The 14347-nt window shown below is 50.4% G+C and overlaps 1 protein-coding gene across 1 annotated transcript; it reads left to right on the forward strand.

The window, feature by feature from the left end:
- The first annotated feature begins 9052 nt into the window (after window positions 1-9052).
- KIAA0895L (KIAA0895 like) lies at window positions 9053-13038 on the forward strand. Its single transcript, XM_036275528.1, has 6 exons — window positions 9053-9622; window positions 9704-9847; window positions 10128-10260; window positions 11118-11423; window positions 11512-11609; window positions 12696-13038. The coding sequence occupies exons 1-6, from the start codon at window positions 9053-9055 to the stop codon at window positions 12858-12860; spliced, it is 1416 nt and encodes a 471-aa protein (XP_036131421.1). The 3' UTR covers window positions 12861-13038.
- The last annotated feature ends 1309 nt before the right edge of the window (window positions 13039-14347 follow it).

The following is a 14347-nucleotide window of genomic DNA, read 5'->3' on the forward strand; positions in this document are numbered from 1 at the left end:
CTTCCAATTGATTGCAGAATAAAGCTACGTCCCCCATATGCCTGAATTGTGTGTATTGGGGAGGGGGGAGGGGATGAAATAAAAGTGTCCGCGAACATTAGGGGGGGGTCCAAGGGCAGGGACACGCCCAAGGTATCCTGGCTCCAGTCCTGATATACGGGTTGCACCCTATATATCCTAGCATCAGTTCCCAAGTACCCGGGCTTCCACCACCGTGCGCAGACTACATCCCCACGCATCTGTGCCGAGGCAGTGATCTGTCTCCCCTGCTCTGACTCGGATGGCTGGGTACCACCTGAAGCCTTTAACCAATTGGCTTTCGTGGAGGGGGCGGGCTCAAAACAACGCCCCGCCTAGGAATGTGACCTGGTAGCTGACACTGACCCCTGTGCCCTGCTTGGCCCCACCCCCTAGCTGTGTTCTCAGGCTCCCGCCACCGCTGCAGAGATTGACGCGATCCGCGCGCTTTCACCTGAGCGTGCGCGCATCCGAGTGCGTGCGTCCCCGGCGCCAACACCCCAAGGCCGGCCTGCCGGCTGCCGATGTTTCGAAACGGGAACAGTGACGGCGAGAACAGCAGCAAACAGGTGGGGGTGAGACAGGAGGACGGAACCCTTTTACTCTGAAAGGCTGAGAAAGCGCGCGACACGACCCCCACCTCATCTACCGAGGAATCCCTCTTCTATTGTCCTCTGGCCCCGCCCTCCATTGGGCACGCCCTTTGCCCCATTCCCGCCGTTTATTGGCTGCAGGTCAAGCCCCTCCTCGATATCTACGTGCCTCATTGGCTCTTCTGCCAAGTTATCCTCTCCGGGAGTTTCCTATTGGCGCATGCCACACCCTCTAATTTGTCACCAGACTCCGCCTTCAGTGTGTTCCTCCCCCAGCCATCTTTCATTCATTCTGCTTCTAGTACTGGGTGCTTGAAACATGGAGGTGAGTTCAAGAGATGGTGAGGGAACACGGACCTAGGCTACGACTGTGACAACCTAGGGCGATAAAGAGGCCGCCTGGGCACTGGGAGCCTCAGACGCCTGGAAGGCTTCACTGAGGAGGTGAGGCCTAAATCGAGTCCTGAAAAATGAGTAGGAGATTGCTCCAGGGAGACATTGGGAAGGCATTCTTGGCAGAAGACCTGAGACATAAAAGAAACAGACGTATTCTGGTAATTTCGAAGAGGTAGGTGGAAGGAAAGAAGGAAAGATGAAGGGGGACTGGTCCAGGCAGAGGCCCAAAGACCAGTGAGGAGTCCAGAAAAGTGTACAGTTAGTTGAGGTGAGTGAAGCCTGAGGCCTGAAATCTTTTTAAGCAGCTGGTCTCGGCAAGGTGGAAGGAATGTGTGTGGGGGTGGGGGGTGGGGGTAGGGGTGTGGGGGTGGGGTGGGGGGGTGGGAGTGGGGTGTGGGGGTGGGGGGGTGGGGGGGATCAGATCCAGGTGGGGAAACAAAGTGCAAGGAAGGAATGATTCCAGTTCTGAGAAGGAAAAGGGCTCTCGGGTTCAGTCATTTATTGAGGAGCTGCTCTAGGTACTGTTCTGGGCTCTGAGGACACATTTTGAACATTCGAAGGAGAAAACAGACAATTAACCATTAAATATGCTGTACTTCAGATGGAGATACCTGCTTCAGAAAGCAATAATGTAAAGAAGGGGATGGGGAATTGTGGTGGAGTTGGGAGAGGAGATTTCCTATTTTATAGTGTGTTTTAGGGAGGCTTTTTAAATAACATACATGTACAGAAATCTGAGGAAAGTGAGAGAGTAACCACTGAAATTATATGGGGGGAAGGCATTCCAGACAGGGGACATGTTCAGTTTGAGATGGCTGTTATACATTCCAGTAAAGATGTTGAATTGAGAACTGGCAACACTGGTCTGAAATTTATGCAAGAAGTCTGAGTTGATGATCTTAAAACCATGAATATGGATGAGATTCCCTAGGGAGTGAGTACAAATGGAAGAGAGAAGTTTCCAAGTGCATTACAGGTTTAACAGGTCAGGAAGATAGGGATGACCAGCAAGGAAGATCAAGAACAAATAGTTAACCTGGCCAGTTTGGCTCAGCAGTTAGAGCATTGGCCTACCGTCCAGAGAGACCCAGTTTCGGTTCCCACTAAGGGTGCGTACTTCGGTTGCAGTTTGTCCCCAGCCCTGGTTGGTCGTGTGGGTGGCAGCCACTCGATGTGTTCCTTTCACGTAGATGTTTCTCTCTCTCTCTCTCTCTCTCTCTCTCTCTCTCTCTCTCTCTCTCTTCCTCTCTCTCCCTCCCACTCTGTCTGGACAGAAAATGGAGAAATGTCCTCGGGTGAGGATAAAAAAAAAAAAATACCCTGGCCACCTTGGCTCAGTGGATTGAGTGTCATCCCATGGACTGAGAGGTCTCGGTTTGATTCCTGGTCAGAGTGCATGCTGGGATTTCAGTCTCGATCCCCAGTGGGGGGCATGCAGGAGGCAGCCGATCATTGTTTCTCTCTCACACTGATGTTTCTATCTCTCCCTTCCTCTCTCTCTAAAAAATTAATAAAAACATAGTAAAAAAAAAAAAAAAAAAAAAAGAAGAACAAAGAGCTAGAGAGGTAGGATATTCGGGGAGCCAAGTGGAGAACATGTTTCCAGAATGAAGTGATTAACTATGTCAGGTGCTGCTGATCAATATGAAAATCATTGATGACTTTGGTCAGATCAGTTTCTTTTTTATTTTTACCCCCTTTTTATTGATTTCTTAGAGAGGGAGAGAGAGACAGAAACATCGATGAGAGAGAACACCGATTGGCCACCTCCTGCATGGCCCCCACTGGGGATTAGGCCCGAAACCTGGGCATGTGTCCTGACCAGGAATCAAACTGGTGACTTCTTGGTGCATGGGTCGAGGTTCAACCACTGAGTCACACCGGCCGTGCTCAGATCAGTTTCAGTAGAGATTGGGAGAAAGCCTAACTGGAGTGAAATTTAAGAGAGAACAGGAGCTCTGGCCAGTGTGTCTCGGTTGAGCATTGTGCCATGTACCAAGAGGTCACCAGTTTGATTCTGGTCATGGCACATGCCTGGGTTGCTGGCTCTATCCTCAGTGGGGAACATGTAGGAGGCAGCCAATTGATGTTTCTTTCTCTCATAAATGTTTCTTTCCCTTCTTTCCTCTTTAAATTAATAAAAACATTTTCTTTAAAAAAAGAGAGAGAGAGAGAACAGGAAAGAAAGAAATGGAGACTGAGTATAGATTACTCTTGACATGCGCTGCAGTGAAGAATAGCTAAATGGAGTGTGCTATCACAGGAGGAGTGTGGGATCAAGTGAGGGTTTTGTTTTATTTTGTTAATCCTCGCCCGAGGATATTTTTTTTTTCTTTTTTTTTTTAAATCTTTATTGTTGAATGTATTACAGATGTTCCTTATTTTTCCTCCATTGACCGCCTCCTCCCTACTCTTGCCCCCCTCCCGCCTTTTCCCACACTATTGTCTGTGTCCATTGGTTATGCATGTAAGTTTTTTGGTTTATTTCTTCCCACCCCCCAACCCCTTTCCCTTTGAGGTTTGTCAGTCTAGCAATGAATTTGTACTTCTTAATCCCTTCACCTTTTTCGCCCATTCCCCCAACCCCCTTCCCATCTGGCAACCAACAAAATGTTCTCTGTATCTATGAGAACGTTTCTGCTCTACCTGTTCACTTTGTAGATTCCATTGTTGATAGATAGGTATTCGTTGCCATTTTGTTTGTTCATATATTTCATCTTTTTCTTCAAAAAGATCCTTCATCATTTCATATAATAACGGTTTGGTGGTGATGAACTCCATTAACTTTTTCTTGTCTGGGAAAGTCTTTATATGGCCATCAATTCTAAATGACAGCTTTGCAGGATAGAGTAATCTTGGTTGTAGGTTCTTGCTTTTCATCACTCTGAATATTTCTTGCCACTCCCTTCTGGCCTGCAAAGTTTCTTTTGAGAAATCAGCTGACAGCCTTATGGAAACTCCCTTGTAGGTAACTAACTTCTTTTCTCTTGCTGCTTTTAAGATTCTCTCTTTGTCTTGAACCTTTTGCATTTTGATGATGCTGTGTCTTGGTGTGGGCCTCTTGGGGTTCATCTTGTTTGGGACTCTCTGTACTTCCTGGACTTTTATGTCTGTTTCCTTCACCAAGTTAGGAAAGTTTTCTGCCATTATTGTTTCTTTTTTTTTTTTTTTTCCACATCTTTATTGTTGGATGTAAAATGCATTACAGATGTTCCACATTTTTCCCCCATTGACCCCCTCCTCCCCACTCCCGCCCCCCTCCCACCTTTTCCCAAACTATTGTCCGTGTCCATTGGTTATGCATATAAGTTCTTTGGTTTATTTCTTCCCACTCCCCCAACCCCTTTCCCTTTGAGGTTTGTCAGTCTAGGAATGAATTTGTGCTTCTTACTCCCTTCACCTTTTTCATCCATTCCCCCAACCCCTTTCCCAACTGGCAACCAACAAAATGTTCTCTGTATCTATGAGAATGTTCCTGTTCTTCCTGTTCATTTTGTTTGTAGATTCCATTGTTGATAGATATGTATTCATTGCCATTTTGTTTGTTCATACATTTTATCTTTTTCTTTAAAAAGACCCTTCATCATTTCATATAATAACGGTTTGGTAGTGATGAACTCCTTTAACTTTTTCTTGTCTGGGAAAGTTTTTATATGTCCATCGATTCTAAATGACAGCTTTGCAGGATAGAGTAATTTTGGTTGTAGGTTCTTGGTTTTCATCACTCTGAATATTTCTTGCCACTCCCTTCTGGCCTGCAAAGTTCCTTTTGAGAAATCAGCTGACAGCCTAATGGGAACTCCCTTGTAGGTAACTAGCTGCCTTTCTCTTGCTGCTTTTAGGATTCTCTCTTTGTCTTGAACCTTTTGCATTTTGATGATGATGTGTCTTGGTGTAGGCCTCTTGGGGTTCATCTTGTTTGGGACTCTCTGTGCTTCCTGGACTTGTATGTCTGTTTCCTTCACCAAGTTAGGAAAGTTTTCTGCCATTATTGTTTCAAACAGGTTTTCGATTTCTTGTTCTCTCTCTTCTCCTTCCGGCACCCCCAAGATGCAAATGTTGGCACGCTTGAAGTTGTCCCAGAGGCTCCTTACACTATCCTCATTTTTTTGGATTCTTTTTTCTTTTTGCTGTTCTGGTTGGGCGTTTTTTGCTTCCTTATATTCCAAATCGATGGTTTGCTCCTTGGATTTACGTACTCTATTATTGAAGCTATGTAAATTATTCTTTATTTCAGTTAAAGCCTCCTTCGTTTCTAACTGTGCAGCGATCGTTTCTGACTGGTACTTTTTTATGCTCTTGAGGCCCTCACTGAGTTCATTGAGCATCCTTATAAGCAGTATTTTGAACTCAGCATCTGTTAGGGTGCTTATCTCCATTTCACTTAGTTCTTTTCTTGGGGTTTTGTTCTGTTCTTTCATTTGGGACCTGTTTCTTTGTCTCCTCATTTTGGCTGCCTCTCTGTGTTTGTTTCTGTGTATTACTTAATGAGAGGTATGGGGCTCGCTGAGACCCGATGCTGCTTGTTTGAAAGAATTTAGGAAAAACCTGAAGCGGGATCCAAGACAGGCCAATCCTATGGTTAAGCAAGTAGCAACAGCTTAGGTGGGCTTGAAAGTTGTGTGGGGCGGGGCGGGGCCTCAGGGAGTCAGCAGGGTGGGGCTACCAGTGTGAGCCAGGTTGCTGAAGTCCCAGATATGGCTTCTGTCTGCTGCTCCAGGGAAGGGCTCACCAAAGGAACAAAGGCCTCTTACAGCACGTTTGTCCCCGAGAAAGCTCCCTCTCCAGCCCTCGCTCCAGTGCCAAACAGCTCAGTTCTTTTCTGTATGTCTCTGGTGCCCCTCGAGCTGCCTCCCCTCCGAGCTTAGAGGGAGAGAGTCCTATAAGTCCGTGCGTGGGCCCTTTAGGGAGCTGCCTATGGCTCCAGCCAGGTCAGCTTCCCTGAGCCTCAGTTTCTGCTGGTTTTTCCAGCCAGAAGTTATGGGGATTCTCTTCCTGGCACTGGAAACCTGAGCGGGGCACCTGGTGTGGGATGGGGACCCCTCAGTCCTCAGGAAGGACCTTCCCAGCCACGGGAGCCTCCTGATTTTTATCCGCCACACTTGGGTGTGGGACCAGCCCGTCCGCCGCCGCTGCCGCCACCCCTCGCGCCGCCGCCCCTCCTACCGGTCTGGATGTAGCTGCTTTTTTTTTTTTTTAATTACGTAGTTGTAGGACTTTCATTCAGCTTGATTTCAGGCGATTTTGGATGATGGTTGTTCTGTAGTTTTGTTGTAACTTGGATGTGGTTGTGGCAGAACGCGATACTGCGTTTCCCTACGCCGCCATCTTGACCGGAAGTCTGCCATTATTGTTTCAAACAGGTTTTCAATTTCTTGTTCTCTCTCTTCTCCTTCTGGCACCCCCATGATGCGAATGTTGGCACGCTTGAAGGTGTCCCAGAGGCTCCTTACACTATCTTCATTTATTTGGGTTCTTTTTTCTTTTTGCTGTTCTGATTGGGTGTTTTTTGCTTCCTTATATTCCAAATCAATGGTTTGCTTCTTGGATTTACGTACTCTATTATTGAATCTGTGTAAATTATTCTTTATTTCAGTTAATGCCTCCTTCATTTCTGACTGTGCATCCATCATTTCTGACTGGTCCTTTTTTATGCTCTTGAGGCCCTCACTAAGTTCATTGAGCATCCTTATAAGCAGTATTTTGAACTCAGCATCTGTTTTTCGTGTAGTTCTTTTCTTGGGGTTTTGTTCTGTTCTTATCTTATCTCTATTTTGCTTAGTTCTTTTCTTGGGGTTTTGTTCTGTTCTTTCATTTGGGACCTGTTTCTTTGTCTCCTCATTTTGGCTGCCTCCAAAATGTGTTTGTTTCTGTGTATTACTTAATGAGAGGTATGGGGCTATCTGAGACCAGATGCTGCCTGTTTGAAGAATTTAGGAAAACCTGCAGCAGGATCCAAGACAGGCCAATCCTATGGTTAAGCAACTGGCAACAGCTTGGGTGGGCCTGAAAGTTGGGTGGGGCTGGGCCTCAGGAAATCACTAGGGTGGGGCTACCAGTGTGAGCCAGATTGCTGGAGTCTCAGGTATAGGAACTGTCTGCCACCCCAGGGAAGGGCTCACCAAAGGAACAAAGGCCTCTGACAGCATGTTTGTCCCAGAGAAAGCCCCCTCTCCAGCCCTCACTCCAGTGCCAAACAGCTCAGTTCTTCCCTGAATGTCTCTGGTGCCCCTCGAGCTGCCTCCCCTCCAAGCTTAGAGGGAGTGAGTCCAATAAGTCTGTGCACAGGCCCTTTAAGGCGCTGCCTGGGGCTCCAGCCACGTCAGCTTCCCTGAGCCTCAGTTCCCGCTGGGTTTTCCAGCCAGAAGTTATGGGGTTTCTCTTCCTGGCACTGGAACCCTGAGTGGGGCATCTGGTGTGGGACGGGGACCCCTCAGTCCTCAGGGAGGCCCTTCCCAGCCCAGGTATCCTCCTGATTTTTATCCACCACATGTGGGTGTGGGACCAGCCCATCGCACATCGCCCCTCCTACCAGTCTGGATGTGGCTGCTTCTTTAATTCTGTAGTTATAGGACTTCCATTCAGCTTGATTTCAGGCGGTTTTGAATGATGGCTGTTCCGTAGTTTAGTTGTAACTTTGATGTGGTTGTGGGAGGATGCGATACCACGTTTACCTACGCTACCATCTTGACCGGAAGTCCCTCTTTTTCTTTTTTTTTAATTGTTTTTTCTTTACTGATTTTTAGAGAGAGGAAGGGAGAGGGAGGGAGAGATAGAAACATTGATGAGAGAGAACATTGATTGGCTGCTTCCTGCATGCCCCACACTGGGGATTTGGCCCACAACCTGGGCATGTGTCCTGACCAGGAATCGAACCAGTGACCTTTTGGTGCATGAATTGATGCTCAGCCACTGAGCCACACCAGCCAGGCCTGAGGATATTTTTCCATTGATTTTTAGATAGAGTAGAAGGGAGGGAGGGAGAGAGAGAGAGAGAAACATTGATATGAGAGAGACACATCGATTGGCTGTCTCCCGCACAACCCTGACCAGGGCCGAGTATTGAACCTACAGGTACATGACCCATTGACTGGGAATTGAACCTGAGATCCTTCTGCTCTCAGGTCAGTGCTCTGACCACCAACAGTGCTCTGTTTTGTTTTTAAGATGAAGAAATTACAGCATGTATTTATGCTGATGGAAAGATTCCAGCAGTGATGTAGATGTAGAAGAGAGGAGAAATGCTGGAATTGTGTCCCTGAGCAGGTAGGCAAGGGAATTCAGAGGCTGGAGAGAGACTGTGTTTGACTGAGCCCTGGTACAGAGTCAGGGGTGAGTGCCCTGACACCAGCTTTGGATGAAACTAGGAAGATGCCTCTGATAGGAGACAGACCAGGGATTGGCTTAGATTTGCTAAAATTTCCCTCTGTTCCCTAAAAGGTGATTTTAAATTGAGTTTGAAGAGATGGTTCAGTGGAGAGAGAGCATTCCAAGTGGGGGTACTACCATAAGCAAGGGGCATGCAGGCACTCAAACTGACTGAGGCCAAATGGGCTCGAGGAGGTGGATAGAGCCAGGTGGGAGGGGTGGGACAGAAAAATGCCATAGGCAGGAGGCAGGTAGAAGGTAGTGAGGCTCCCTCACCCATCAACCTGGCAGCTGAAGCTACATAATACCAGCTTTGAGCCTAGGTGGGTGCTGAGCACACATTAGAATCAAATAGGGGCTCAGGCCTGCTCTCAGGAGCTCACAGGCTAAGGGTATACCAGGAACCACCATCTAGGAGGGTATATAAGACTCTTTCTCCTGATTTCTCCCAGTTCAGCTTGCTTGGGTGAGCCTGCTGAAGGGACACTGGGGTGGGTGGGGTGAAGGGGCAGCTACCCAGACCCCTGGGGACTCAGCAGGGGCAGTGTGGAGCACAGGGCCTGCTGGTCCTCAGACCACACCCACTCATGCTGGCCTCTACATGCCCTTCTGTGTCCCCAGAAGTCGACAGTGTGGGGAGTTGGAGTGACCTAGCTGGATGTGATCCCCAGAACAGAATGGTGCTGGACTCAGGGGCTCAGGTGTATGAGCAACCACCCCCCAGCCCACCAGCTAGTCGCTCAACCGTGGGCCATAGGCTGAAGCCCTCAGACCGAGATGGGACACCGATGTACCCCTGGCCTCAGTCCCTGGCCTTGCCCCTGGCTCTGTCAGTCTCCTCAGCCCTGCAGCCCCAACCTGGGCTGCAGTCCTGTTCAGAGCTGCACTTGGGCCACCGTGGCCACATGCGTCGCAGTGAGAGCTCCTATATCATAAATAGTACTGGCCAGCGCAGGGGTGGCACCCAGGGTCGGGTCCAACCTGGACGAGGACGGGATGCAGGTGGGGGAACCCTGCGGTCTGCAGCCTCCCTGCCTCACATTGCTAAGACTCGAAAGGATGTATGCCGTAGTGCCATCAGGAGCCCCTGCATGTTGATGGCCTTGCGGCCAACCAACATGGACCGTGAGCGGGACAAATTCTTCCAGTCCCATTACACCTACAACCCACAGTTCGAGTACCAGGATCCCATGCCTACTGCTGTGCTGGAGAAGTACTGTGAAGCCTCTGGACAGTTCATTCATCAGGTCAGTCCAGCCTGCCCACCTCACCCTGGCCCTGAAACCCAAGAGGCCTGGCCTGACCAACCACTGCGACCCTATGTGCAGGCAGTTGGCATCATTGAGGCTGTCCTGGAGAAGTTTGGCACCTACGAACACTTTGAGGCTGCAACTGGGGGCCAGCTGCTGACCAAGTGCCAGATCTGGTCTATTGTGCGCAAATACATGCAGAAGGAGGGCTGCATTGGGGAGGTGAGCTTGCTTTGCCTGCGAGGACCCTCTTCTACATGACCCAAACTGGGCTGTCCAATGCATGGTGCCAGGCCCAGCTCCATAACTGGCCAGCTAGTGAACCCTGGCAACCCCTGTCCCTGCTCTAGTAAGGTGGGAGCTGGCTCTGTGCAGAGATGGTAAAGGGTGGGTGTCCTGGCCAAGTGTCCAGCTTGGATGCTCTGTGGCATTATTAGTGGGTACACCTACACACTGGCCCAGGGCTGGTTGCCATGGCTCAGGGCACTGCTGCTGCCCGCAGGTTGTGGTGCAGCTAAGTGAAGACCTGCTGTCCCAGGCAGTGATGATGGTGGAGAACAGCCGACCAACATTGGCCATCAACCTGACTGGAGCCCGCCAACATTGGCTGGAAGGCATGCTGCGGCACGAGATAGGTCAGGGTGTGGGTAGGTGGGTGGGCAGGTAGAGATGAGAGGGGCTGGGATGTAGTGGGACAGTGAGGGGCCCCAGTAACCCTACCCCTCTCTTTCTCCCACTTCCCTCCGAGAGTGGGCCCTTTCCTTTCATGAGCAGTTACTTCCTCCCTCTGGCTCACAGAGGTAGGCCTGTACATGCCTGCCCACTCTCTGGGCTCACCCTCATCTATCACTCCTCTTGGGTATCTTTTTCTCTCTCCGCTTCCTTTCTGTTGAGGCCTGGACAGGTCAGAAGGAAAATACTGAGGGTCCCACTAGCCCAGCCAACATTCAGGCCCTCCAGAGTGGAAATGGAGTTGGCTGAGGACACACAGAGCCAGGTATAGGAGGGGATAGGCCAGGCTGGAAAGGAGAGCACAGGACACTAGTTACTATTCTTTTCTGTCTGTTTCTCCTCATCAGGAATTCTGTTGCTATGGGCAAAAGGAGGTTTTTTTCTAGGGACATTAGTGTGACTGTCAAATGATAGGAAATTCAGGATGTTGGGCTGGGGTGGTGGGTGAGTTCTGCTCCTCTCCAGGGGCCTGGGAAACAGTGTGAGTTTGGGAGAGTTGTGTGTGTGTGTAGCTCAGGATGGGTAGGGGAGGATTCTTGTATGAGAGATTCTATGGGTCCTTGGGTACATGTTCACCTGAGGGTCTTCATGTTGCCTAGGGTTGGGTGAGTATGCAGGTTGGGGTAGGGGTGGCATGGAGAGCTTATGTGAAAGCCTAAGTTTAGGGGCATGAAGATAGACACATGAGTACAGGTTAGAGATCTGGCAGGAGGGTATCCAGATGACCCACCCTGCACTACCTCCCTCCCCCCTGCCACAGGCACTCACTACCTGCGAGGTGTGAACAACGCACGGCAGCCCTGGCACAGTGCTGAGGGCCGGCTGCAATATGGGTTGAGGCCAGCGAACCCCACAGAGGAGGGCCTGGCGAGCCTGCACAGTGTGCTGTTCCGCAAGCAGCCCTTCCTGTGGCGCGCAGCACTGCTCTACTACACTATCTACCGAGCCTCGCACATGTCTTTCCACCAGCTCTTCCAGGACCTGGCGCGCTACGTGCAGGACACTGACGTGCGCTGGGAGTACTGCGTACGCGCCAAACGTGGCCAGACCGACACCTCACTGCCGGGTGGGTACCCGTGTGGGGAGTGCCTTGAGCTGGGGAAGGGCGGGGGTGGCTTCAGATGTAGGGGCTCACAGCCCTCCTGTGCCCACAGGCTGCTTCAGCAAGGACCAGGTATACCTGGATGGCATCGTGCGCATTCTGCGGCACCGACAGACCATTGATTTCCCGCTGTTGACCTCACTGGGCAAGGTGAGTGGCCACGTGCCTTCATAGGTTCCAGCCAGCTCTCCTCATCACAGTATTCATTGAGCCTCTGATGGATGCTTGACCGAGGACTCAGTGCCAGGCCTCTCTGGTTGGGGGAGGTGAGCACAGGAGGTGAAATAACAGTCTGGCAGGTACTTGACAAAGTGGGGGTGGGATGGGGGGGGGAGCTGTGTGTGTGTGTGTGTGTGTGTGTATCATTCCAGACCCAAGGAGCAGTCAGGAAGGCCTGGAGATGGAGGCTGGAGAAATGGCCAGGGACCAAGTCCCTGGCACTGGGTATTTATGCCAGGTGAAAAAGGTAAACCTCCTCTGGAGCAATGGGAGAATCAGAAGAGCTTTAATCAGAGGAGTGGCACAGATGTTTGTTTTAGAAGGCTCCCTTTGGCTGTCATATGGGAGGTGGATTGAGAGAGAGGCCTTGTGCCCTGGCGGGCTTCGCTCAGCGGTTAGAGCGTCAGCCTGCGGTCCAGAGAGAGAAGCCTTGGGAAGGGAATGCAGTTGGGAAGGAAGGAGGCCTTTCTAATCACTCCAGAAGAACTGATGGTGGTCTGGCCTAACTGAGCAGTGGCCATGCTGTTGGAGAGGGAGAGGCAAGCTGGAGAGCTCTTCAGAGAGTGGAATCCCTTGAGCTCAGTGGCCACCTTGAGGGGGAAGGTGACAGATTCCAGTCCCCTCCCTAGAATCTGACATAGGGGACTGTCAGGAGAGTGGCTGGCATAATCTGACACCCAGAAATTCAGGTTGGGTATGGGGAGTCTGATGTACCTGTGAGCTATCTAGGAGAAAGTGCTCAGAAGGCAGTTAGATATCCAGGTTTGGAGGTGAAGAAGCTAGTGAGTAGTGGGATTGTAGGGCATAGATGATTAAAAAATAAATTAAAAAGGTGTTAAGAAAAAGAGCAAGCACCCAGGACTGAGCCTTGAGATACATAAAATTGGCAGTGGGTCAGGAGGGGAAAGGGAGGAGTTTGGGGAGCAAAGGGCAATAAATCATTGGTAGAGAGCTGGGAGCAGCCTCTTGAAAGGGAGGGCTTCTGCCTACCCTTCAGATCCAGCTTCCTCCCTATAGGTGTCCTATGAGGATGTAGACCACCTGCGGCCCCATGGGGTGCTGGACAATACTCGGGTGCCCCACTTCATGCAAGACCTGGCGCGATATCGGCAGCAGCTAGAGCACATCATGGCCACCAACCGGCTGGATGAAGCAGAGTTGGGCCGCCTGCTGCCTGACTAATATTGGTCAAGGGCTCCAGTTCATCCCCCAGAACACCAAGATGACTACTCTTTGCTTCCATGGCTTGAGTGTTTTTTGAGAGAAGCTGAGAGGACAGGAGCATCTCAGGAGGGAGGAGTGGCAACATCAGTGGGTTTGTGTTCCTTGGGACCTGGAGACCAGCAGCAGCATGTTGGGTGAACTGAGTCTACCCTGCTGCCTCTGTCTGTTGAGCAGAGGGGAAGCCTGGGAGCACCAGGGAAGTTGAGCATGGATGGGGATGGGGGATGAATTGGGAGTAGAAACTTGTTCTTGCATGAGATGGCTTTGGGTGTCTGCATACTTGTCTCCCTTCCCCTACCTGGCCCCTTGGTGCTCCTTCAGCTTTCACACTATCTACCTCTCACTGGGTCCTGGGGGGAGGGGTACACCCTTCTCCTGGGCTAATTATGTATCTGAGCCTGGGGTCCTGGCTTTCACACAAACTCAACAGGCAAGGGTCCTGGTAGTTAGAGACCCATCTGGGCTGGGATGTGCTTTCCAACATTTTGCCTCTCCCACTGCTCAAGTATTTATTCCCTTTTTATGTGCTCTACTTCCTGGGGCTGGGAGGCAGCAGCTTCTGAAGGTTCAGGGGAGGGAACAGGGTTCCTCTGAAAGGCACCACTATTCCTAGCCCCGGTCTCATCACACACACACGCGCGCGCACAGTACTTCAGGCCTTGTGAGTTGAGCCTGGGAGTTCACCTGGCCATGCCCCTACCCCCACCCACTCCACTGGCCTCTGTTGTCCCTGTTTATGCCCACTCTCATAGCTGGTCTCTGACAGAGGTTGGCATAGCCTGGTAGCAGCCACAATCAAACCTGCGGGCAGGCCCCTAGTTGTCCCAAATCCTGAGCCCCTCCTGGACCAGGAGAGGTGCAGAGATAATTGTTGCTTCCAGTTTCACCTCAGACTCAGCTGTGAGAGGTTGATCCAGTCCCAATCTCACCTTTGGCCTTAGTTTTTCCATCTGTAAAATTTAGAAATACAGCTGGGAAGTCCTTATTCATTTAGTCAGTGAATATGCATAGAGCGCCTTCTGTGTGCCAGTTACTGGTCAAACCCTCACTAAGCTCCCAGTCCTGAGAAAAGCCAGACAATTAAACAATTACAAATGAGGTGCGTGGTCTTTGTCTACTTAGGATCCCTTCCTCTTCCTCTCTCCTAATCTCATTTCCCAAGGCTGTCAGCTCTAGCCCTCCCTAAGGGGAGAAAAGTTCCCTTTCTCTGGCTTTCTGTACCAGACCCAGTGGCTTCCATGGAATAGGGCTGGTGACAACACATGTGCTCAAATGGTTCAGGAAGATCAGGAAGATAAAAGGGCCCAAGTCAAGCCCTTGTCTCACTGGACGCCCGGATTTGGGATCTCCAGGGGTGCAGCTAGAATCACTGAAAAAATGGGGCTGAGGACTGGGTGGTGGGGCACAGGGCTGCCCAGGTCACTGGATCTCAGAGCACAGGTCCA

Source organism: Molossus molossus, unplaced genomic scaffold, assembly GCF_014108415.1.
Source record: "Molossus molossus isolate mMolMol1 unplaced genomic scaffold, mMolMol1.p scaffold_m16_p_21, whole genome shotgun sequence".
Lineage (NCBI taxonomy): Eukaryota > Metazoa > Chordata > Mammalia > Chiroptera > Molossidae > Molossus > Molossus molossus.

Excerpts from the sequence above, each read along its gene's own strand:
- KIAA0895L (XM_036275528.1), top strand. The coding sequence starts at position 9,053 with ATGGTGCTGGACTCAGGGGCTCAGGTGTATGAGCAACCACCCCCCAGC. Across the intron at positions 9,623-9,703 it reads CTGGACAGTTCATTCATCAG|GCAGTTGGCATCATTGAGGC; the intron begins GTCAGTCCAGCC and ends CCCTATGTGCAG. Across the intron at positions 9,848-10,127 it reads AGGAGGGCTGCATTGGGGAG|GTTGTGGTGCAGCTAAGTGA; the intron begins GTGAGCTTGCTT and ends TGCTGCCCGCAG.